At 42.6% G+C, this 26,704-nt stretch overlaps 1 protein-coding gene across 5 annotated transcripts in view; it reads left to right on the forward strand.

The window, feature by feature from the left end:
* The first annotated feature begins 713 nt into the window (after positions 1 to 713).
* Positions 714 to 26,704, forward strand: part of UPK1B (uroplakin 1B) — a 35,603-nt gene continuing 9,612 nt past the window's right edge. Inside the window, exons 1-6 of one of the 5 annotated variants that reach the window (XM_061629556.1) lie at positions 714 to 846; positions 16,348 to 16,435; positions 17,313 to 17,513; positions 19,185 to 19,259; positions 20,323 to 20,445; positions 22,731 to 22,910. In XM_061629556.1, coding sequence (XP_061485540.1) covers positions 16,367 to 16,435; positions 17,313 to 17,513; positions 19,185 to 19,259; positions 20,323 to 20,445; positions 22,731 to 22,910 — 648 coding nt within the window. In that variant the 5' untranslated portion in view covers positions 714 to 846; positions 16,348 to 16,366. Of the gene's footprint in view, positions 847 to 1,099; positions 1,205 to 1,776; positions 1,964 to 13,574; positions 13,653 to 14,381; positions 14,494 to 16,347; positions 16,436 to 17,312; positions 17,514 to 19,184; positions 19,260 to 20,322; positions 20,446 to 22,730; positions 22,911 to 26,704 lie in introns of those variants that run through there. The other 4 variants (XM_061629552.1, XM_061629555.1, XM_061629554.1 and 1 more) reach the window with 4 other exon arrangements.

Genomic DNA, 26,704 nt, shown 5'->3' on the forward strand with positions numbered 1-26,704 from the left:
TGGAGTTAAGTTGAGCAAGAAACTTCTTCAGAGCATTAGAGCATGTTAAGAGTCTTTATTAAGACATTACGGCCAAAGGCTTAAGAGTAAATACATGTAGAGTTTCGTCAGTCACCCCCCTTCTGGTACATCTCTCTCCAAAGGTAAACCTCTCAGTTCAGAGGCAATACACAGAAGAACAGCCTCGCAGTTCAGAGGCAATATTCAGAAGACACAACTTACAGTCTCCGTTAGAACTTTCCCAGTTGCTATCTCACGTTACCATGACAACCGCTGGCCTTGGATGTCTGCTCACTCTCAGGCCAAGAGATAACAGTTACTTCTCCAAACTTGCAGGCTTTATGGAAAACAACTAGAGACAGTAATGCCCATGTCACAGCCCAACATAATGCTGTCCTCAGAACTCTTGAGAGTGTAGGAAAAACATCATGTCAATAGTTAGTCTGTCCCACTCCCAACTAATACAAGGTGCAAGCAGCTCTACAGGTTTCTATCCTACAAGGACACTAGATGTAGGGAGAAGCAGTGACATTCATCATGCTTTAAAAAGCTTCACCTGCTGATTCCTTGAAGCCCAGGTTGTTAAAGGCACAGGAACAGGCCAGGGTAATTAGCAGCCCTCGCAAGGCTATCACTCTAGAATAGGCTCTGTTGATAAAGACTGTGCTGTATTGCTGTGGTTCCACTCCTACTTCCAAGGTCAAGTCCCACAAAATAGCATTGGGATTGTGCTCATTGGCCCTGTGGTGTTTATGCTATGGGATACCACAGCAGGACAGCATTTTCTCACCAATGCTTTTTAACGTCTGTATGAAGCCACTGGGAGTGGTTTTCAGGAGTTTGGGGGTGAGATGTCTTCTTCTTGACCTTTGTTGTAGAATAGCTATTGCTATAAAGTATATCTTTTATCTCTGAAAGCAGGATAAAAGGTATTCAGGTACAACTTTATCCATTTGTTCACTAATACATTTAAGGCTTGAATCCTAAACACAGTTACTATGGAGTAAACCCAACTGAACACAGTGAGACTTCTGAGAAAACATGCACAGGATTGTGCTGTGTCTTTAAACATATTTATTTATATTCTGTAATTATTCCCTGCCTTCTTCAGTTCCCTCAGTACAACATTTCTGGTTATGAGCCTCAGGCTGCATCTGCTGAATTTCTGACTGACTGCCATGCTCATGTCCAGAAACAAAAGGGGGTAGGTAAAATGTTCTTGCTTTCAGACCTCCTTTGTTGAATGGCTGTTAAGAAGTTTTAATGCAGGCTTTCATTTCCTTGTTACCTCTGTCCTATTGGAACCTCAACAGTAATCTTTTCAGCTGGGCTGCATGGTTCACAACACAACTACAGAATTCAAGGGCTTTACCTATATGAAGCCTAAACATCTCTGAATTGTGTCTGAACATGCAGAGCTGACTTCAGTTGAATTTGTAAAGGGAAAGTTTTGAAGGAGGGAGAAGAAAACTTAAGCACAATACTTTTTCTTAACCTTCTTGCCCTTAATGCAAAACATTTTATTAAAAATTCTGTTTTCTTATATTTTCCACGGTGACGTGAATGTTTTCATTGTATATGCTTAACTTAGCACTTGACATGTCTTTATACATTATTATTTTTTATTTGCCTATTCACCTTAAAAAATCACACATGGATGAGTCACCTGCCCGTGTTTGACAGAATGTAACAATAGAAACACAACAGACTTTGGTGAATGGGTATTTGTACAACAACATTCCGGAATAATTGGAGAATCTTGTAGAGAGTCATCCACAGGTCCTCTTGCAACTGAAGAACAGGTCTAACCAGATCAAGGGCCATCTCATGTGATATGCCCCCCACCAATCATGTACAATTTTCTTAGGTGCCTTGGACTCTTTTAAAGAGTGACTGAGGGGGGACTTGCCTCAGTACTGTAGGTGTGTTTGGGGTTCCAAGAGTGAAGCAAGGAGGGTGGAAGGTGAGTTTCCTGGGTCACTGAAATACTTAATTGTATATTTGAATGCTAATAATAAATAAATAAAATGTCCTTTATTAATGTTTTTAAAATATTTATAAATTTGACAGACACTAGCAACTGGTGCTTATTAGATTACTATAACTCATATCTTTGCTTGCTTCTTTCTGATAAATCCTTACTAAGCTGCAATCCAGTGCACAGTTAGATTGATTTTTATGGGAACTGAGCAATTTATGTGCAAGACAGCAGCTTTAAGCTTTTAGCTTTTTGTCTGTTTCCTACAATGATAATACCATTAAGTATCCCTGCTTAATGATGACTCCAAGTTAGGCTGCAGTCCTAACCCCCAGTTTCCTGGGAGTAAATTCCATTGAATTCAATAGGACTTGCTTCTGAATAGACATGGTTAGGATTGTGCTGTTAAGAAGCAGGAGAGCAGTGGTGTAAAAAACAAGCAAATGATTTGCATTCCCTCTCACTTTCTATGAACAAGCACAAGACAAAAAGGATGAGTTCCTCCTGGTTCAGTAAAGTTAATAGAAAAGGGGTGCATACACTCCCTCTGGTTTCTGCCTAGTTAACTTTTTGTAATGTTGTTGTAAGGATTGCTTTAGCTTCCTGCTTGCTATAGTACTTTGAAGGGGGTAGCCGAAGAAACTGCTTTCTTTATTGCATTCAGAAGCTTGGAGTTATTGAAGTACATTTTGTTCTTTACAATCTTCTGGGCTGTTCGATGTGTCTATGCTGTTTGTAGATGAACCTCTTCTTCTGCCTCCGATACTTATGCTGAAAACTCAGATTGTACGTGGGAAACCCAGAGTGGTATTTTTTCAGAAAACAGAGATCTTTCTGGGAAACCCCCCTGAATTTGTGGGGACTTGTTCCCAAGTGCTTACAGACTAGCAAAGTGTGTTGTGTCATTGCTTTTCTCTAACCATACGCCTTACCCCAAACGTTTGATCCCTGTTTTCTAAAATGTGTTTGAACACTGTTATTTCCACTATATACTTTTCTTGTCCAGCAAGTCTGTTTTTATTTATGTGACACTATAATGTGTGTTCTTGTTTAAAATCAGAGATTTTCAAATACATGACTCCGCCTGTTAAAGGGGGCTGAATATGAGTGAGAGTTGCTAACTCCTGTAGTTATGTTGCAAGCAGTCATATGTGCATGTCTCTTAAAATCAAAAGAATCCCATTTTTTCAAGGCAATGTTTGTGGTCTGTGAAGTACCTTAAAATCTTGCTGGGAATGTGCCTCTGTGTGTTGAGATGGGGGTTAAAATGAGATAATAGGTAATTACAACAAATAATGGCTACATCTTATTGCCTTTCACACTGGAGAATAATCCCTTCCCAACAACTTTAAACATCTGGACTAGTGTTATGGGATCATTTCCAGTTGATGCAGTCTCAAAATATGGACAGGATACTTACAGTAATGCCCACCATATATCCTTTGGACTCCTTCCCTTTTTGGCTGGCCAAAACTAGCCAGAGTGGAATAGCTGGGTGGGTCCAGGGTGTTGTGAATGCATCATTGCATGATTTTATTTATTTATTTATTAAATTTATTAGTCGCCCATCTGGCTGGCTGTCCAGCCACTCTGGATGATGTACAAAATAAAAACATACAAATACATTAAAATATTAAAAATCTCACAATAATAATAAAACCTAACCCACCCCAAAAGCCTGCCTGAAGAGCCAGGTCTTCAAGGCCCGGCAGAAGCTCATCGTAGAGGAGGCATGGCAGAGATCATTTGGGAGGGAATTCCACAACGTGGGGGCCACAATTGAAAAAGCCCTCTCCCTAGTCCTCACCAATCTAGCTGTTTTAACTGGTGGGATAGAGAGATGATGGGGTGGTGCCACCCACCTTCAAAGAAGCAATGGTGTGACTGCTTCTTAAAAAGCCCACACTGGATCCAATGGTGTGTAATGCCTACTATCCAGCTTCCAACAGGGATAAGGGTGAAATTTGAGTCAGTTCTTATTTAAAAGTAAACCTACCTTACAGACATAGACAGATATGAGAACCAAAACACAGCTATCCTTCAAAATATGCAATTTTGCAATGCAGTTCTTCAGACACATAATATGTACAAAAATGCACATACTGGGGAAACCATGCATAAGAATGCATATGTTAGTGAACATAGCATAAAAAGTCATTATATTGGGGGAGTTGCTGTGTAAAATGTTATGCACTGAATTGCTGGTGAATTTTCGTGAGGACTTTAAAAAAATGCAAGCTGATTTGGAAATCTAGAGAACTGAATTTAAGGCTGGAAAAATGAGAAAGTGAGAGAACCCAAAATTAACAGATTCACCCCTCCAAAATCACCAATGCCCCCTTGGTGGCACAGTGACTTCAAATTTGCCTGAATGATACTCATTATCTGGATGCACTTCAATCTGGATTTAGGCCTGGTTTGGGGATTAATTCAGCACTGAGAAAAGGACAGGGGGAGTTACTTTTACTTGATCTCTCAGTGGCTTTTCATACCATTGGCCATGGCATCGTCCTAGAGTCCTAGACTGACTCTGTAGAATGGCTATTTGAGGCACTATATTATAGTGGTTCCATTCCTACCTGCTTGGTCAAGTCCAAAGAATAACATTGGGGGAGTGCTGTTTGACTCCCTGATACTTGTGCTATGGGGTTCCACAGGACACCATTTTGTCCCCTCCCTGATACTGTTTAACATCTATGTGAACTCATTGGAAGTGGTCATTAGGAGTTTTAGAGCACATTGCCATCTGTAAGCTGCTGACATACAGTCCTATTTTTCCATTACATCTGAATCAGGAGAGGCTGTGCAAGCCCTGGTCCAATGCCTTAATGCAGTGGTGGACTGGATGAGGAACAATAAAATGAGCCCTGGGAAGCTTTGTGGGTGGGTGGTTCCTGCATCCAAAAGAAAGACCAGCTCCTGTTCTGAATGGGGTTGCACTCCTTCTAAAGGAACAGGTACATAGTTTGGGAGTACTCTTGGATGCATCTTTGTCAGTAGAGGCTCAAATGACCTCTGTGCCCAGGAGTGCCTTCCACCAGCTTCACCTGGTGCACCAGCTACAGTCTGAATCAGGATGATCTACCCACTGTAGTCCATGCACTGGTAACTGCAAGGGTGGATTGCTGTAATGTGTTTCTACATGGGGCAACCCTTGGGCCTGGTCCAGAAGATCCTTCTAGTGCAGAATGCAGCAGCTAGACTGCTGATGAGAGCAGATGGCCAATAACATGTGTAAACTCTGCTATAACATCTGCAGTGGCTGGCTGTATGCTACTAAGGCCAGCTTCAAGGCTCTTGTGTTGATCTAGCTATAAGCCCTGAACTGAGTCTAGGATACCTTAAGGACCACCTGAGATCTTGTATCCCAGCTCAATCACTGAGATCATCTGTCGGAGTGTTATTAGGTATCATCTGTGTTACAGAGGTTCAACTGGCCTCCACTAGAAGTCGGGCATTTAGTGTTGTCCATTCCATGCTGAGATTCAGCAGGCATCCTTAGAATCACAGAATAGTAGAGTTGGAAGGCTCCTATAAGGCTATCAAGTCCAACCCTCTGCTCAATGCAGGAAGCCAATTTAAAGTATACCTGACAGGTGGCTGTCCAGCTGCCTCTTGAATGTCTCCAGTGTTAGAGAACCTACCTCTATAGCTGTTTTACAAAACACACAAAACCGGTGTTCTAAGGAAGTTTATTATGATGACCATCGAGAAAGGCAGAGGGCATGACATTAAGCCTTACTCAGTAAAAGCATTTCTGCATGGAGCTAAAGTAATAACCTCTAAATAATTAGCTTTCTGATGGTCTGTTTTAAAGCATGGATACAGCCTGGAGAATCTTGAAGAGTGGATAGTTAGCATATCAGCTAAAGAAGCTCTCCTGTGCACAAACAGCTTTAACTGTACTTTAGACAGTAACTGAATCTCAGTCAGCTCAGTATCAAATTTTCTAACAAGTGTATGTAAAGCAGCAACTCTCTTTTGGGCATTTAAGGGAGAGACATTAGCTATGGAGACCAGGCAGGAGGGTGCCAAACCTAATATTCTGTTGTGAAAATTTAGGAGACGAACCTGGACTGGACTGAAGGGCAACCCACTTCTGCATGAACATGTGCAGCAGGAATACCAACAGACAGGCCCAAATCCTTCTTTAAAAAAGAGCTTTGAACCTTCTCCAACTCTCCCTGTCTCTATAAAAGAAATGGATATTCTAGAGAGCCTAACTTGCTCTTGACTTTCAGACATCTCTTGAAGACATTTTTCATGCCGAGAGGCCTATGCCACATTATTGATTTTTTTAAATTGTTTAAAAAAATTTAAACTGTGTTTTAAATTGTTTTTAAAAGATGTGTTTTAAATTTGTATGTTAGTTTTTGATGTTTTTAGTTGCTGTAAATAGCCCAGAGAACTTCGGCTATGGGGCGGTATACAAATGCAATAAATAAATAAATAAATTATTGTACACTTCCCTGATGTTTTTATGATATGGTGGTATATAAATACCTTTATCATTAAAAATAAGGAAATAAAACAATTGCTGATGGATAAGGTCATACTGGATGCCTACATTATTAATATAATCATGACGCCATACTTAGAAGCCTATTTTGGTATACATAAATATTGGCGTTCTTGTTGCCAGATTCCCATGGCATTTGTAGTAAAAGGTCTGCGGTGATAAATTCAAAGAAATATTCAAAAGTGCAAAATATACTTTGAACTCAGTCCATGACTTCACAGATAAAAACAGGTGGGTCTATTCCCGTTTCACTAGGTATAGATATGGCACTTCAGATACTTGCACGTCATGGAGCCATGGGGCAAGGCATTCTCTATTGTCAGATGAAAAATAGTTACTAAGTTTTATAGGATTATTGGAGAAGAAGAGGTGTGGTTCTCAAGAAATGGGTTGAGGACATGTCACTACATGGATGTGTAATGTCCTGGGAGGGTGTCCAGGGAACATTTTGCCACTCTTGAGAAATTTTGCATTCGTTTTACTATGCTTGGTTGCCTCTCAATGAACGTATTGTAGCATCTGGTGTGTCAACACCCTGTCCTGAAAATTGGTTCATAGCCAGGTGAAACTGAGAAGTTTAGTAATCGCTGCTCTTGAAGTAGCAATCCCAGGCTGACAGCTTTGACAGGCTCTTTAAGGTGGGGTGAAAAGTCCTGGTAAGGGTGATATTCCAGAGCTTGGAAAAGTTACTTTTTTAAACCACAACTCCCATCAGCCCCAGCTAGCCTGGCCACTGGATTGGGCTGATGGGAGTTGTAGTCCAAAAAAGTAACTTTTCCAAGCTCTGTATTTAGCCCCTGACTATGAAACTTCTGCAAAAAAAGACAATAGCTGAATATATCTCTAGGGTGGCAATACATATATACTAGGAAGGAAGCACCACTAAATAGAAGTGACTTTCTTCAAAGTATAAACTTGCATAGGATTGTGCTGTAAATGCATTTCCAGGACTTGCAAAGGCCATGGGAAGAAGCTTTTAAAAACTACATTTATTTTGATCAAATTCTCTATTATGTAAAACATATAGACTATCTTGGACTGCTATGGATGCCATATAATCTCTCTTTAAGGGGTGATGTCTGGACCACAGAGAGAGCATGAGAGAGTGCTATTCATTCCTATAATCTGAGATAATCGGAATGGTAATTTAGGGCTATCAATGTACATAGCAATTAGAGTGTTATGACATCAAAAAGACAGACTCCTTCCTACAGAAGCTTACAATCTCTAAACTATTAATGGAGAATGATATGGGGTGACTCAGGCAAGGGTGAGGCACAAATAACAAGGACTTTCCTTTTATTTATATGAAAATGTTTATTGCTTGCTAATATGAGCAAGTACAGATCTATGAATGAAGTCTGTTCATTTCAGTTGCACATACTGGGTAGTATTTAAATGACCAATAGAGATTCGTTTATTTCAGTGAGTCTACACTTAGGACTTAGCTGAATATAACCCCATGACACCATTTATTATTTTTTTATGTATTTATTTTTAAATTATAAACCTCTTGATCAATAACTTTTCCATTCTCCCATCTGCCTCCTGTTGACTTGTTTGTACAGGATTTCTAGGGTGTCCACTTCACAAATCCATAGGCAGACAGAAAAATGGAAATGGACTGCCTTCAAGTCGATTCTCACTTAAGGCGACCCTATGAATAGGATTTTCATGGTAAGAGGTATTCAGAGGTGGTTTACCATTGCCTTCCTCTGAGGCTGAGAGGCAGTGACTGGCCCAAGGTCACCCAGTGAGCGTCGTGGCTGTGTGAGGATTTGAACCCTGGTCTCCCAGGTCCAACACTCTAACCAGTACGCCACACTGGCTCTCACTAGGCAGACAGAAGAGTGTTTAATCCCCTATGCTCAAAATAAACATAAGGGTGGCTGCAGTCTAATGCTGCTTGACATGCTGTGCAGGAGCTTGCTTACCCCTAAATGTGGTTTAATGCCCCTCAAGAAGCCACAGGGTTCTTTTAAAAAAAATTAACATTAATAAAATACACATCAACAACAGAAAATAATCAAAAACAACAAAAACAAGATCTTCCACTGTCAAGAAAATAAGGCATAAGAGGGTAATTTAGGAGAAAGGAAATGAGTAAACACTGAGAGAGAAAAGCAATAAAAAATCATATAAGGAAAATAAAAATCCAATAGCCCCTGACCACAAGAAAAATGAAACAAAAACAAAAACATGGTCTCTATAAATATCTCTATACAAAGTCTCGATTAGCAGGAATCAGGTTTTGCTGAGGACAATCAGGAATGTAAGTCCTCCATATAGCAGCAAAGTCCTGTGGTTGCACATCTGATGTGTGCGTTTTTCTGAAAGGGCAGTGTGCACTGCCTTTCAAAACCGGTTATTCATGGTAATGCTGGTGGCATCTTTCCAGCCCTGAGCTACACAAGCCTTGCGGCGACTAACAAATAAATCACTAAAGTTTTTAGAATAAGAGTAGAAATTGACACCTTTAAATACCAACAAAAGACAAAGGGCTGGATCAGGATGAATTATTCTTTGTCTCCCCCCATTACACACAACGCACATGCACCCAAACAAACAGACACAACTATCCCTCCAAGAATTTACAAAAATAATAAAGGGGGCCTTCCTAGACCTGATGCCCTTTACGTGTTCCGGACCTCCCATTATCCCTGGTCACTGTCCATGCTGATGGAAGTTACAATCTGAAGTATATGGAGGGCACTAAGGTAGGCAACAATGATATAGATCACAGCAGGGATTGCCAACCTGCATGAGTCAGTGGACACATTTGGAATTTTGAGAAAGTGCTGTGGGCACCAGTCACAAAATGGCTGCCATGGGAGCATGTAGAAGACACCCATCAATGAAAACAGGAACTGAGCAAAGAATTTCTCCTGCCATGTGGTTTTTGACAGGATAGTTACTGAGACCTTTTGCAGGTGCCGTAGGAAGTACCGACAGGCACGTTGGTGCCCATGAGTGCCGTGTTGGTGACACCTCGGCTATGGCTACTCTTTTCTTCCACATGGTGTACAGGCGGGCCCCGCTTATACAGCAGGTTCCATTCCGGACCCCCGCCGTGAAGCGGAAATTGCCATAAAGCGGAACCCCATTGAGTATAATGTGGCGTGTCGCGCAAAAATGCCACAAAATGCTGCAAAAGTGCAAAACCGGCTTTAAAACGGGGAATGAAAACCGCCACATTAGCGGAACACCGGGAAGCGAAGCACTGGGAAGCGGGGCACTACCGTACTGTTCTACCTTTCAGTCTATACTAATTGGTGCCACAACAGATGTATGGCTTTATTGTATATTCTGTGCCAGCACTGAGCAAATAGCTGAGAGCAGATCAAGACTGTGGTTCTGAAAGCAAACTTGCCCTGTGTTTTTTGAGGGCAATAAATGAATAGACTAATATTGATATTAGGTATGAGCAATAGTTCTGAGGGAAAGAGAGAAAAGCCTGTCAAACCAGTGGATGAACAGGTCTGAGCAGGGACATTCTGGCCCCTGTGGCATGAGGGCAATTGTTCTCTGATTCCAAGCATCTTTAGGGCAGTGAGGGTGGTGCAGATTTCACTTGTTTAGGGGGAAGAATAGACAGTCAAGCATTTTAAAATTAAAGACTGTGATCCTATGTATTTTTATAACTTGGCAGTAGCTCTCTCTGTTCCTCAATGGGACTTTTGTTTCTCTCTTCTCTTGAAGCAGCCATAAAATTATGAGTTTGGAGTGAGACCCAATACCCATGTTAGCCAGCATATGGTGAAAACACTCATATATGATGTTAAATCATAGTTTAGTATTACAAGAATGAACCTCTTGCTTGTGTGCTCTTCCCTCCCCTCTCTTTCTCTAGCATGGCCAAGGAGACCAGAAGCTTCCACTTCTGTTTTAGATTAACTGCAGCTTGTTGTGTCGAATGAACTTCAAAGTGTGGTTAAATTATGGTTAATCTTAACTAGGGTTTGTGAGAACAAGCCAACTTTTAAACTATGGTTTGAAGATTAACCACAGTTTAACTGAGTTTGGTCAATATAGCAAGCTGCACTTAATCCAAAATGGAACCAAAAGCTTCTCACGACCACACCAGAGAGGATGGGTTGAAACATGCAGATCGAAGGCTTGCTGTGGTTTGTTTTTAAATGCTAGACTATGGTATACTATTATATCCAAAGCAGTCAGCGGAGTCTTTCTTTTTCCTTAAACCTGATAGAAAAACATCCTTGTAAAACATCTGCTGTGCCCCCCTTTCTCCTGACCAATGTTTGTGATTATAAAAGAGCCATATGATGATGAGTGAAACTTGGAACAGCATTCTTTTCTCATGAATGTACTCTATGACAAGAAAAAAACAGCTACCAATTGAATTTTGCCTTGGAAGTTCTGTCAGGAATCTTATTTCCTCCTACCACAGCGGGCCAGTTAAACTCTGCTCCTCAGAGTAAAGACACTGAGCCCTAGTCACCCTTGACTTTGGAAAGTTGTATCACCACAGGCAACCTGCAGCTCTTTTTTATACTCTTAAACCTGCTCGGTTACGAGCAAAGGCATCACTTGTTACAGCTATTAAGTCTAACATGAATGCCTCTAAAATAAGGAATCTTCTCTGATGTGTTGTCAACATGCTGTCTGTAGCTATAGGTCCTTTCAGAGCCTTGGCTAAGCATCTTGAGGGCCATGTAGACATAGTCTCCATTTCTGAGCTAGAGTTGGAATGGGTGCAAGGGAAGATTATGCCATTTCTCTTCTTTGATTCTTGTTGCTTTGTTGTTCAAAATGGATACTCTTAACACTAAATAACATTATTTAGTAGGAGAGCCTAGGCCAGGGGTTGGAAAACCGAGGCCTGAGGGCCAATTATTGCTCCCCAGGACTCTGGCCCTTGGGAGTACTTTTGCCTCTTGCTGCCTTAATGGACAGGTGAGAGAGTAGGTGTGTGCATATGTGTGAACCTCTGACTTTGGAGTGGCTGGAATGTAGCCTACTGTACAAAGGTAAGATGCATCCATTGCCCTGCCCACGTTTGCGTGTGGCCCCTGGAGAGTTGCCAACAATGGAATGTGGCCTTTGGGATAAAAAAGGTTCCCCACCCCTGACCTAGACAAACTTGCTTCAGTCATGGGGCCTGCTTCAACACAATTACTCAATTTGTAGAAAAAGTGTTCTCCTGTCACAGAAACATTAAAGTAAGTAGCAGTTCAGACCTGGGACCAGCCTTTAATGCAACATGGGACCCCCTTCTGGTTCCCCCCCCAGATATGCCTGCCTCCCCTTCCTTCCCCCTTCTCCATCCTTCCCTCTCCTCTTTCTCCTCTTGAAAATAAAACAAGTCAATTTCAGTGTAGCTCGTTTATAGGGCCTGTCCCATGAGTTAAAGGCCAAGGGTTTAAATTAATGACAAAAAGAATCTGGTTGCAGTTTGCTAATTGAGCCATAATTTGTTTCCATGTTACACCCATGGTACATCCCACCCTGCAACAGAGACTTAATTCAGTCTCATTAATTAATTTTAGCTAGGTAGGGTCTTAGCTTCCCGAAAACGAGCACAGCATTTTAACTTGTGTTGCAGTGCAATGACTTTTGATGCAGCATTCCATGGTCATCTTCTGCTGTGCCTTAAAAAGTGTTTCCCTGTGTCTGATGGTGGCTTCCAAAGATTTTGCTTGTGGCAAACAAATGGCTGAATCCCAAAAGCCTGGTTTGGGGGAGGGGAATACAACTACTATGGCTGTAAATACACTAGTTGCCAGAACAAAACATTTCCATTAGCCATACCTGGAGGGGGAACGGATTCAATGACTTACAGCTTGTGGCTTGTTAGGGAGAGTTAAACCATAAGCCCAGATTTGGATGATACACTAAACAAAACCAAGGCTTAGCACAGAGGCAGAACAACCAGAGGATAGAATTAAAGTGGTCACAATATCCTCTCTGGGAGTCTGCTTGTTTGCACTAAGTCACGTTTTAGCTTAGCATTATGTGTGTGCAAGGTCACAGTGTATTTCTAAATTCGCATCTGTACATATAAATTATCATATGCATTTTTTTCTTTGCAAATCTGTATCCTCTTGTATCTTCAGTTTTGGTGATGCATTTCCTCTGTGGTGGGAGGTGGAATGGTTGAGGCATAAATGGATACTGTACCTGTAGGGCAACCCTTTCATAGCATGTCTACTCTTCTTTGTTAAAAGGGAGGAGATAACTGAGTTGGTAGAGGTGAAACTGCCTTTCCTGAATGTCTGTCTTGTACACCTTGTCAAAGGCTGACTTGGGTGCTATGATGCCAATAGCACTCCTTTGCATGCCCCCACTTGTTAGATCATGTCTCCATTGACACAAATCTACAAGGCCACTGTGCCTCTCAGATATTTCATCCACATTATGCCAACCCTTTTAGTAGGCAGGATGATGATCACACAGTGGGAGTTGTGGAAGTGACACTGGGCTTGCTAGTTTTCTTTAATGGTAAGAGGCTCTATTGCAGCCTTTCCCAACCAGTGTGCCTCCAGATGTTGTTGGACCACAATTCCCATCTTTCCTGACCATTGGCAATGCTGGCTGAGGCTGATAGGAGTTGTGGTCCAGCAACACCTGGTGGCCCACTAGTTGGGAAAGCCTGCTCTATTGCAAGATCAGCAGAAATTGACTGGGGCAGTTTTCCCTCCCCATCATTATCTGTACTGGGAAGACTTCACCTATTGATTTCAGCCTTGTAGCATCACTGTACCTGGATCTGCAGACCTTCCATGCATTGCAGGGTGAACATCTGAAGCCAGGTAGGCCAGGTGTGCTGCTGAACTACAACCCCCATCAGCCCCAGCAAGCATGGTCAATGGCTGAGGATGATGGGAGTTGTAATTCAGGAACACCTGGAGGGCCAAAGGTTCCCCACACTTGATGTAGGCTGCCAACATGACTTAGAACTCTGATTCAAGTACACCAAACTCCCCACTGCAGACATTCAGACCTCCCACATGGAGGGTTGCATGACCAGGCTGTCAGGAACAGGAAGGAGGGGAGGGGCTACTGAGCACACACTTCGCCCACAGTCGAGTCAACTTGCCATGCATGTGTGTGAGTTTTGTGTTGAGGGCGTGTGAATTCCATGAAGAATGCCTGGGACTGGAATGCCCAGTTGAGAGGCTCAGAACTTTGAAAAATGCAAGTGGAATGTTACTGTCCTAGTCTCTCATTTTCTAGCTACAACTGGCTCTTTGCATTATCTTCTTGTGTCTGTTTTATCATGGACGCTGTAGCATAGTTTTAGTTTCTAGCGTGGGTGTGACTCTCTCACTAGAAAGGTTGAGTGAGGCTTGCTGAAGGCAACCTCTGCTATGGGAGATGACATTTTCAGCCATGCAGCAGAACCCATAGCCTGAGGTAGAAGGTGCCTCCTAGACTGGAGGTGGGTGTGACAAGTTTATCGAAACCTTCATACATACCACAGCTTTAGACCTCACAGAGGTGGTATGATATACAAGTGGATGTGATTGCTGAGATGCACAGAAGTGAGCAGGTTTGGGGGAGTCCTGAGGTTTACAGAAGTACAGAACATCTTCAGGGGAAAAAGCCTTAAAGCCAAACACATTCTAATGGGACACTGCAGCTGACTGCAGCTGAATTTCAGATTAAAGATGAAGCTTTTCTCATTGGGATAGGGTTTAAAGGTTCACACTTCTTACCTTATATGTAAGTTTTTTTCCCATCCATACTGAAGAGAAAGGGTTAATCTCACAGCTTCCTAATGATGACCTCTTAAGGTCAAAGTATCTCTTGCTCTGCAGCAGGCTTGCAGAACTAGAGCCAGCAGGAAAAGGTCAACAAAGGGAGGAGGAGGGAGCGGGTGGGTACTCACCAAAGCATCAGAGCTAAGCAACTACATGCCCTTAGAGATGCGAAGCACAGACGGTTTTTCCTTCCCTTTGTTTCAAATTTAAAGGGGAAAGCAGCAGGACACCTCCCCTTTGCCTCCTACGTCATGTGATCGATGCAAATTTAACAGGTATGCAGGGAGGCTCGAACTCAAATTAAACTGCTGTGTGAACGAGCCAGTAGAGTTGGAAGGGGCCTATAAGGCTATTGAGTCCAACCCCCTGCTCAATGCAGGAATCCAAGTTAGAGCATATCCGACAGATGGCTGTCCAGCAGCCTCCTGAGTGCCTCAGGTGTTGTTGGGGCAGTATGCCATTGTCATACTGCTCTAACAGGAAGTTTTTCCTGATGTTCAGCTGAAATCTGGTTTCCTGTAACTTAAGGCCATTATTCCATGTCCTGCGCTCTGGGATGATCAAGAGGAGATCCTGGCCTTCCTTTGTGTGACAAACTTTCAAGTACTATCTTTCAAGTGCTATCATATATCTCCTCAGTCTTCTCTTCTCAAGGCCAAACATGCCCAGTTCTTTCAGTCTCTCCTCATAGAGCTTTATTTCCAGACCCCTGATCATCCTTGTTGCCCTCCTCAGATCCTGTTCCAGTTTCTCTGCATCCCCTTTAAAGTGTAGTGTCCAAAACTGGATGCACTACTCAAGATAAATGCTGAGCGGATGGCAAACTGGGTGGGAAGGGTAATGGAGTGGAGTATCCTGGTGGAGGGCATGGCTGGCTGAATGGAACACTGAAGAGGAGTGGTCTATACATTGGTTGCAAATCATCTGTATGTAATTTTCCAAAATGATATCAAAACTCCAGTGGCATTGTAGGAAATGAAGACAGTCTTCACCTGTGATAAGATCTCGTATCCTAAGCTGGAAAAACAAACAAGCCATGCACTGCCAGTTTCTACTTACAAAATGAATATATCCTTATATATTAAGCAGGGTTGTGTTTGTATGAAAACATAACAGGAGCAGTGCCCCTCCATTAAAATACAATTCCCCATTTTTTACAAACCAGAATGGTTTAATTTGACAGTCTTGGGGGGAAAAACCTGCTACCTGGCATGGTTGATGCAAGGTGATGAAGGATAAATGGAAGAACTGGGCACCATTTTAAATATTACACTAGTGCTATAGGAAGTGATGTTCTGCACATTCACCCCAGTAGTCTAATGTTTAAAGGGCCACAACTATGTGGGCAAAGTGGACCAGTAGACCATGTAGGTCTTTCCCATGGAATTGGCATGGAAAGGGGGTGTTCTAGAAGCACTGTGGCGTGTTCCCACTGAATCGCTCTTCTCCAAGGGTATCTTAGTCATTGCAACATCAGATACAGCCAGTTTTCTTCCTATGGCTGCCCATTTGGTTTATTGAGGATATCCTTGGGGTTAATTAAACTTTCTGTTCCTAGATATGTTTTACACCAAGGATGGGGGAGCTGTGGCCCTCCAGATGTTCTTGGACTACAACTCCCATTAGCCCCAGCCAGCATGGCCAGTGGTTGTTGTAGTCCCGCAAGATATGGAAGCCCTCTGGTTTCCCATCCCTGGTTCACCTTTGTGTGTGTTATGCTGATGCTACAGACATGGTTGGTCTTCTAGATTGCTTTGAACAGCAGTTGATCCAGTAATGGATATAACTCCTATTTGGTCTGTCTTTAACCTTTCACCAGTTCTCAAATGATTTCTATGTTAGCTTTTAAAGTAATTCCACAAATGTATACATATGCCATGTCCTATCTATGATGAAACTTTCCAGTTTCCATGGGTAGGAATCAAAAGAATGTACAACCCTGCTTACAGGGTATGCCAGATAAAAAGTTAGGTGGATAGTTTGTTCTGATGTAATTTCTGAGGCTTCTTTCTCAATATATTGTAGTGGTTTGGGTGTGCATATTCATTCCTTGCAAGGGCAGGTGGTGGAGGAGACACAGTACTTTTGGGAGAACCTACAGTGCTGATAAATCTGTAACTCACTTCTAGGTTGCAGGAAGAACTGAAGATGGCAAAAGGGGATAATGGTGTGCGATGTTTCCAAGGCTTGCTAATCATGGGGAATGTTGTCATGGGGGTAAGTGAACTTGAAATGTATAATACAGGAATGGTTATTTCAGGAACTTGGTCCCTTGTAGATTTATTAAATGCATCTCTAGAGACTAGCACTCTTCAGTGGCTTGGTTATAAGTATGTCTCTTGAAATTATCACATCAGGCCATGCATTTGTGTAGTATAAGGTGTTATGATCATGGCATGGGTGAATGTGCAAATCTATGTTCAGAGTCCCCGACAATAGTCTTATCACATTTGAGGTACTAGTGCATTCTATTCTCTCAGAACTGTAGATGCAATTTTATATTTGTTTGTGTGTGTGTATTTAAACATCAGCATAGTTTTCCATTTTTTAAATACATAAATATATTTCACTTGGCAAGGCAAGAAGAGTCACAGAACACCTTGAAGGTGTCTCCATTGTAGATCACAAAAAATCTCTCCCTCCACACTTCAAAAAAGTAAAGGAAAGTACAGCAAGATGTCTTAGGATAGATGTGAGCAAAATCAGCATTTATGTGCGGGGAGGGAGAAGAGGAGATAGAATGGATGGAATAAGAGGCACCAAGTGACATCTAACTCAAAGGCAAGCAACGGACTTCACAAAGAAGCTAGTGCTTGTTTAATTAGACACTGTATTTCATGCAAAGAAATCCAGAGGTGGAGCAGTAACTGGGAAAGACCATGTGGGTGAAGTGCAGATAGCAACCTGTGATGCTTACAGTCCCAAATTTGTACAAGCAATGGATGGTGTGGGGTGCCCTTAATGGAAGAAGAAGGAGTGAAAAGTTTGAATAGTGTGTTCAGTATTGACTTGGAATTTGGATTAAGGTCAAGTGACAATCCTAGATAATGCCTTGGGCTGACAGTCACATGTCTCTTTGGTTGTGTCTTCTCAGTGCTGTGGCCTTGCACTCATGGCGGAGTGCATATTCTTTGTGTCAGATCAACCAACACTGTATCCATTGCTGGAAGCTACTGACAATGACGACATCTATGGTGCTGCCTGGATTGGGATCTTCACTGGCTTCGGCTTCTTTTGTCTGGCTGTCCTTGGTATTGTTGGTGTCGTGAAGTCAAACAGGACAATGCTGCTGGTGGTACGTTAGATAGTAACTAAGAGTGCACAGTGTTCTCATGATCCAAGACATTGGTCAGCCAGCTGCTTGCTGGTGCATTCCTGGCTTTTTGCACATAGGAACTTCCTGAACAGTTATAAGTGGGTGGGTGGGTGGGGGTGCTGTAGGATTTTCTTGGCAACCTAGTTATTATTGTGTTTGCAGAGTTCCACAAACTAGAATAATCATGAGTGCTGGGGCACTTTCTGAACAAATGAAACATATTGTTTCGGCTTCCATGCTGTTGCAATTCTAGCACAAAAGTAGTAGAAATTTCATCAATTACAGGTATGTGTGCCTAGTTTGCTGCCAATCATTGTGAAAGGTAGGACGAAAAAGTGAGAAACATTTTGTTGTATGTGGATATCTTACATTGTCACGCCACAAAACACAGCTGCCAAAAAGAAAAAAAGGACATCGCTGAAGGGATTGTCTCCAACGTGTTTTCAGTTTGGCGGCGGGGGGAATCTTCCAGTTCACCTTGACTGAAATCTTGGTGTAATGTAAAACAGTTTTCTTCAGTGTTGAACCCCAGATATTGTTGAACAGCAACTCCCATCATCCTTGACCATTGGCTGGGGATGATGAGTGTTGCAGTCAAAGAGCACTTTGGAACCCAAAGATGAAGGGCACTGGTTGTAAAGAACTATCATAAAGAAAGAAAGAGGATGTAGCTATTATAATACATGAGAAATGGGGTGGTGATAATCATTCTTGTTTATGGAGAACTGTTTTTTTTAATGGATCTTTTTACTGAAGATCAGGCTGGGCATGAGGTCAAAATGATTTCCACAGTACACAATCAACATTTAAAACTTTCTGCTACAAGGCTGAAGGAAAGCTATTTCTAATCAGAATATTTTTCTCCAGTTCAGTATACAAACTCAGACATGTGTAAAGGATCCACAAATCATAGAATGCTTCTGCCAATGTTGAACCAGAATCAGCCATTGCCGATACCATGTTAAGAAAGGTTGCAGTGAGGAGCTTTGCTGTTATGCTGCTATTCCAATCATAGGTGGCATTATATCCCAACTAAGGCAGCTGTTCCTCTCATCTGTTCTAGATTCTTCTTAGCAATAAAGTTGTTCAGCTCAGCATCCATTTTGCCTGGCTTCTTCTCTGAAATAAGCATGAGTTGCCATGAAAACTCTGATATATGTGGTTAACACATTCAGCTGAAACAAGTCAAGGGATGCCAAACCCAGTCCTAAGTTCTATTTCAGAAACTTTCAATATTGAAAGCTTAAAGGTACTGATGGCCACCAGCTTGGATGGCTTTAAAAGAGAATTAGACAAAATCATGGAGGAGAAGTCTATTGAAGGCTACTTGTACCTCCACTGTTGGAGATTGTATGCCACTGAATGCTAATTGCTGGGAATCATCAGTAAGTAGAGTGCTGTTGTGCTCAGATCCTGCTATTATGCTTCCTATCGGGATCTGGTTGGCCACTGAGAGAACAAGATACAGGACTCAATGGGCCCTTGGTCTGATCCAGCAGTCTCTTCTTAAGTATTCAGAAGGAAAAAATAGCAGCTTAGCAACCTAGTCATAGCACTAAGTGTTGCTGTTCTTCCCGAGAATCTAAATATGAGACCTAAGTGTGCCTCATGTTCTTTATTGATGGTAGTGTGTTTTTGGTTTTGTTATAGTATATCATCTTGATGATGATTGTCTTTGCCTTTGAAGTTGCATCTAGCATCACAGCAGCAGTGCATCGAGACTTTGTAAGTATGCTCTATGGTTGATTAGCCTGTTCTCTCAGATGTTCTAAATTTCAACCTTGAGGTGAAAAGGATAAAATCTTCAGTGGAGGTCCTTCTTAGAGTACCTTCTTTAGTGGAAGTATGTCAAGAATATTTGAAGGATAGAGCCTGTTCTTTGGTGGGACCCCATCTTTGGAATGTCTTCCCTGAAGAGCTTCAATTGGTACCAACGTTACAATTTTTGTTTTTTGGCTTCAGGATAAGGCATTTTGATTTGTCCAAGCATTTTCAAGAGGAAGGCCAAACAAGAGATGGATCGATTCCATAAAGGAAGCCACTGGCCTGAACTTACAAGATCTGAACAGGGTGGTTCATGACAGATGATGTTGGAGGTCACGGATTCATAGGGTCGCCATAAGTCGTAACCGACTTGAAGGCACATAACAACAAGGGCTGGCAGGACACATATCTGCCAAAGATTTCAGGCTCTAAGTCAGGTGTGGTGAACCTTTGGCCCTCCAGATGTTGCTGAACTACAACTTCCATCATTCCTGGCCATTGGCCTTGCTTGCTGGGGCTGATGGGAGTTGTAGGTCAGCAACATCTGGAGGGCCAAAGGTTCCCCATAGATTCTGTAAGCAGAATAAAGGTGATGGGTGAAAGTTAGGTGTGGGAGGCTTGCAAGTTTTTAATTAATAGCTGAATGGAAAAGAGAGCTTCCTGCCCACACCTGTGGGCTCAAAAGTATTAATAAGTTTTATAGATTAAAATAACAACAACTTGTATCCATAAAATGTCAGCAATTTGCAAACAAGAGTTTGGGCAGCAATGAATGGCCAACCAATCATTATTTATTTCCTTGCACTTTCCTCATGAAGTAGTCACTTGCCAAACTTTGGGTGGAGGTTTCTATGGATTTTGTATATAGTTATTACTGGAAGGGAGAATTTGGCCATAAGAAATTTGGGATAACCCAGCAACGTGTGCTGGACATTGTCAGGGATGGAGGCTTGTGTTCTATCTATTTTTCTCTCAGAAACAAATTTGCCTAATGCTCATACTCTCTCCTCTCAATGCCATGCAGCTTACTCCAAATCTCTTCCTGAAGCAAATGCTGGAAAAATACCAGAATCCAGATCCCATCAACAATGATGACAACTGGAAGAGTGAGGGTATCACCAGGACATGGGATCGTCTCATGTTGCAGGTAATGATGGATGTATTTTGCATGGTGTTGTAACTCTTCACTCTAGTATTAAGAATACATTTTTAAATGTTGTAAGATTCTAGTCACAGGCAAACATTCTCTGGTCAGCAGCTCCGTTTTGTATGGATATGAATGATGAAACCCTGTTAAACGCCTTCTGAGGTTTCTGATGGAATTCTTAGTGCGTCACTTATCCTTACTTTTTCTTGTTGTTGCATGTGCTTCTTTGGGGAAGGTGTAGGCTTATATTTTTGAGGTTGGTCTGTTTAGTTACAATGTCTTTCAGTGCTGGCAAGTCTTAAAAGAGCCACACTTCAACTTTGCTAAAACTATTATTCATCCTCTTTATGGCAATGTCTTCACCCAGATGTCAGCCAAGCATTGCTGGCAGATACTCAGATTTTCTTTGGATATAAAAACAATGAACGCTGGCAATGTTGTATAAAATGATCATAACTTTGTTTAGAGCAGCAGTAACTAAACTAGACTGAAACGGCAATCCTGAGCTCCTTAACCCCATTGAACTTGGATGGACTTTCTTGCAAGTAAACATGTATAGGATTAGAATTTGTCTATCAATTTCTTGGAGTAGATATCCTTGTTTAAGACTCTTTGAGATATTTAACTGCTGTCTCTCCCTATCCTTCTGTGGAACTATGCAGATTAGTACAGATATGTATACATGGATGAGATTAACCTGATCTAGGCTGAATAGTTGGGGGTCATATAGGTCAGTCTTACCTTAAACATCCCTTTCATGTGGATCCCACTCAAACTGATCCAAGACTTAACGCTTTTTCTAATGTAATAAACAATTAGGCTCATTTTGTTTCCCGTGATGTGATTCTATTACGTTTTATGTAAGGCATCTTGGGAGGGCTTTATGCTCTGGAAAGGCAGCCTAGAAATAGTGACAATGAAAATAAATAAATTAATAATAAAGTTGTAACCTTCTGTAAATTCACCCATCGGAGGAAGCTTTAATATACCGAGCCCATTGATGTGGTGGTCACACTATATTCTTATTTTTGATTTATTTTATTTCATTTGTTAGTCACCAAACACAGGGCAGTCTCTTGGTGACAAAGGCTTCAGTTCAAACCTTCTCCCTCAGCCTTGCTAGCAGGGCTTTATGGTGAGGCAGGCCCCATTGCTTCTGCACCCCTCCCGTGCACTGTGGTTAGTGGGGACAGAAAGATTTTGTGTCAGTCTGGAGCTGCTGCAGCAATCGAGTCCAGTGATGTTGTGTGATGGCAGTGTGACTGACTCAGGATCCCAGACCAGCTCAGCCTCTTCCCCTTCCCACCTCTGGAACACCCCATTGCAGGGCACCCCACCGGTGGCACTTCTGCCCACATGTTCAGCAGCCAGCATAGCTGGGAGAGGTGGAGGGAGGGAGAGCCAGGTAGAGAGGAAACCTCTGCCAAAACCAAACACACACTGGCACAATGGGGGGTTGGATTGCTCTGTCACAATCAAGTTTAAAATTGTACGAAATTGTGAAAAGCAATTACTATTAAAAATCCACACATAAAATACTATCTTCTACTTGGGGGTGGGGATGGGGACTTATCAGCTGCCCAGAGTAGCACTAATGTAAGGTCTTGACTCAGCTGGATCAAATACTTAAGTGAACAGGAAAGTCATAACTTGATGCTGAAAGAAATGACTGTATTGGAGCCTGGCCTCATTTGGGAAAGCATTCCACAGACAGGAACCACAACTGAAAATTCCAGAAATATTCTAGTGGTTTCACTATTTGTAGAGCCAGGGCCAGCACCAGACTGCAGCGGGTCCTCAAAAATGGCAGTGCAGTGGCACTACCGCTGCTGGGGGCTTAAAAAGGCCTGGCTGCATCAGCGCACTGTGCACACACACCTATCATCACCCAAGATGCACAGCGCACTAATGTTTTGATGCAGCTGGGCCTATTTAAGCCCCCAGTGGCAGTGGTGGTGTAATGCAGGACATGGCACAGCCAGCTTGCGCCACTGGCGGGGGAGTGTTACCTGGGAGAGTGGCATCAAGTCTCCCACAACTTGATGCTAGTGCAGATCATGGAGCAGGAATTACACCCACCCAGTCCAAGCAGTAGAGGCCCCTCTCAGCCACAGGGGACCTTGACTAGTGCCCAACCTGGCCACCTGCTGGAGCTGCTGTGTGGAGCACGGGAGAGGCCTCTATCCCACATTATGTCACATTACTTTCCTTCTCAACAAAGTTCTCTTTAATGCCTAAATCCCTTGGTCCTAACAATCAACATTTTCTCCCCTTCTTCAACCCAGAATAAATGCTGTGGTGTGAATGGCCCATCAGACTGGCAGACGTATACCTCCGTTTTCAGAAAGGTGAACAGTGATGCAGATTTCCCCTGGCCACGTCAGTGCTGTGTAATGGATACCCTAGGAAAGTCAATCAACTTGGATGGCTGCAAATTGGGGGTGTCTGGCTATTACCACAACACAGTAAGGATTTCTTCTTTTTCTTGCTTTTGCAGTGCTTATCTAAAGTATTTTCCTTCTAGAATGTCAGTGGAGTGCTGAATATCCAAAGTGTTATAAAAGGTTGAAGCCCTGATGTTGGAAAAGTTTGTCTGTCTCTTCCTGCTGTCCCCTCCCCCAAGGATAGACGGTACTCAACGTAAAGCTTGGTCAGAGATTTCATCTTAACTTCTCTGTCACCAGCTCATTTTTTCTGTCATGAAACGAATAGCGTGTGGCTTCTTCATAGTTGTTAATGTGGCCTAAAATAGGGTAGGGAACCTTAGGCCCAGGGGCCAAGTGCAGCCCTTCAGTCTCTGTTTGGCCCTTGGGATTCTCCCCAGGCCACGCAGCCTCACACAGGTCATACACCAGTAGTGTAATGGCAAATTCAGGAGTGCGGGGTCCCTTCATGAGAGTCACAGCCACGCCCCCTTCTAAGATTGTACATCCTTCTAAGATTATAGAATAATCTGGCCGGGATTGTATACTTGTCAGAAGACACTTGTCAGCAGCTAACATACTCTCCTCTTATAAAGATTGGCTCATAGGACGCTGGAGACATAGGGTCCCTGCTGGGACCTGGCTCCCAAAAAAGTAAGGGGTCTAAGACCCCCCCCCCAAGACCCTGGACTACACCCTTGCCATATACTCCTTGAATGCTTTTGCCTGGCTGGAATGTGCCCTTGAACGATGATAGTGCCTGTTTATTTCCCTGGAAGGAGTGTGTGTGTGTGAACATATAGAAGCTGTTTCTGCATCTTTTTCTGACTTTTTCATGGTTGGAGTGTAACCTACTCTACACAGTTAAGAGTCGCATTCATTGTTCTGCCTGTATTTGCATCTGGCCACACCATCATTGATATGCGGCCCCTAGAAGACTGCCCACAAGAGAATGCAGCCCTCAGGCTGAAAAAGGTTCCTCATCCCTGACCTAAGAGATCATAAGAAGCCTATTGCTTTATGAAGCTGGTTTAAAAGTAGAAGATTACTGTACTAATCATCTCTGTTATATTTTTAGTGCTTATTAAAGACCTTCCTCTTTCAACAAGCCTTTTAAATGGAGACCTTATCCCAGTCTGCGTCTATGCTGGAATTGCTTTTTAAGATGTTTTTAAAGATGTCTTTATTTTTAAAGTGCTTTTAGTGTTTTTGTTTGCCACCCTGGACTCCTTCTAGGAGGAAGGACAGGATTATAAATTTAATAATAATAACAGACTTGAATTGTTGTGTCTGTTTAAGACTTGTGGCACACCTTAAAAGATGAAGAAAATTATTGTGACATAAGCTTTTGTGGACCTGTTCCACTTTATCAGATTTCCTTACTGTTTGATGCAGTGGACTCTAGTTCACAAAAGCTCCTGCCGTAGGCCAAGAGCTGACAACCTGCAGCCCTATGACCACATGTGACCTTAGGGCAGGAGTGGAGAACCATTTTGGCCCAGTGGGCCAGGTATTTATCTGTTCTCCTGACCCCTGTGGGCCAGGCTTGATAAGTGGACAGGACAGTCCATCTATCAGTCACATAGGTCATTCTGACATCAAATGATTGTCAGGTGGGTTGTCCTACCCACCTGTTGAAGTCACTTATGCAGTGCTTGCTTCCCAAACGGCCAACTGCCACTTGGAACCACAGTGCAAGGGGCTTTGCCAGCCCTATGCTCAGCTGAGGGGCAAAGGAAGCCTTTCTTCATTAAAGGAACAAGGAAGAGCTGACTTTAAGCTCCCAACTGTGCCTTTGTAGCCATGTTACGTAGCCATGTTGGTACCTGCTCCACACCCGATGTCACGTATGAGATCAGGTGTAGTGCAGGTGGGCATGGCTTGATGGGCCAAACTGAGATACTTGCCAGCTGAAACTTGGCTTGTGGGGCAGAGGATCCCCCTCCCTGTCCTGGGACCTAATTTCAAAAACTCTCTAAGGGTAGAAACACACTCACTGTTCTGCTGGTTCCAGGGCATATCCACCTCTCTTGAAAACAGGGGCACACAGCACCAGCCAAGCCCTGCCCCATTTTACTGTAAAACCTGGTGGGATCAGCTTGAGTGGGTTTTTTATTTTAAAAATCAGCTCTTTAAGCTCTCTTTAAGATTTTGCAACTGATCAGCAGGTCAACCCGTCCCTGCTCCAAGTGTGGCTAATGGAAAAGCTTTGCTGTAGGCGACTAATGTGTTCACAGCCTAAAAGTGATCAGTTCCCCTTCTTGCAAGAGTTATTTGTCCTTTCCCTGGAAGGAAGGAGAGAAGCAGGTATCAGAGAAAGGGGGGGGGGATGAGCATTGAGCATTGAGCAGGGGGTTGGACTCGATGGCCTTGTAGGCCCCTTCCAACTCTACTATTCTATTATTATGATCCACTTTCAGCTCTGACACTGTCCATCACCAAACAGATTACTCCTAATGGAATGCAGTCTTTGACAGAGAAAAGGTTGTCTTCCTCTGCTTTGTGGGTGCCCTGAGGCTCTGTTGTAACAAAATAAACAAATATATGGTTGGATGTTGCTAGACTGGAATAGATTTCTCTTATAAACTTGAGTGTTTGGGGCATGAGCCATCAAGGTCCTTGTCTGAGGTGGAGTAAGGTGTCAAATCCTTGGGTGTTGCCTTGTTCACTGCTATGATTCCTCGTCAGGTTGTAAGTAATCCTACTATTTGCAGGTAGGGATGGGGCAGAAATGTGTTTAGTTTGTATTTTCATGAAAACCTTCATAATTTTCACTTCCCAAATCAATACTGGAAATGCAGCTATCATTAAAATTCACACTTCTCTGAATTTTGAAGTGTACTTCTCCAACTTAAAAAAAAGTGTACAAAAAGGCATATATCGGGAGTGTGCAGAAAAATGCGTTATATTTGTGAAAATAACTTGCAAAAATCCATATGAGAAATGCAATAAAAATGTGTATGAATTATCATGAGAAGTAGTCTTGAAGAGAAGTTTGCAAAAGAGGAAATGGGTGAATGGAATTTAAGACTGGGGAAAAAATAGAAACTGAGAGGAACCTAAAGTGACAGATTAAACTGTACCTAGATGGGGGCTAAAAGGGATTATTGGTGTGTAGAATTTAGTGCTGTGATATACTGAAGCACATGGTTTGTACTGGTGAGGCTTTGGAGGTCCCTTCATCAAATGAGTGTACCCCTTATATAGGCTTTTTCGTAGGGCTATGATATTTTGGTGTAAACCTAAAATAGTAGCGCTTGGTGACAGGAGTGGATAAGAAAATATCTGCTTTTAGCATGATCATTGGCATCTTACATTCCATATATACTCATAGTGAGGTCATTCTCCAAAAGGCAATTGCCACACAGTCAAAATGGCACCATTCACATGCAAGAGGTAGATATTGGCAAATTAAGGGAACTCCACCATTTGCAGAAGTATAGATAATGTCAGTAACCACAGAATGCTGAGTGTCTGGGTGGGCAGAGAAAACAGAGGAGGAGAATGGGGTGGAGTATCCTGGAAAAGGGCATGGCTGGGAACAGGAGCCTCCACATGGCAACTTTTTCTTGCAGGTGCCACATGTACTTTTTAATATTTGGGAAGTGGCACTTGAATGCAAGATGTTTCGGGATAGGAGATGAGTTGCCATGCCAATAGATTGTGACATTGTGACCAATTCATTCTCCTGGGTGAAATAAAGAATTTGGGTGAGGGAGCAGGCTTCCATCCAGCACATGAAGTTTGACCTGAATGAACACACTGGTGTGTACACAGGCCAGGAAACTTTACAGCAATGCTGTGTGGGTGGCAATAAAAGTGGGTGCTGAGACCGC

This window comes from Rhineura floridana, chromosome 5, assembly GCF_030035675.1.
Source record: "Rhineura floridana isolate rRhiFlo1 chromosome 5, rRhiFlo1.hap2, whole genome shotgun sequence".
NCBI classification, from domain to species: domain Eukaryota; kingdom Metazoa; phylum Chordata; class Lepidosauria; order Squamata; family Rhineuridae; genus Rhineura; species Rhineura floridana.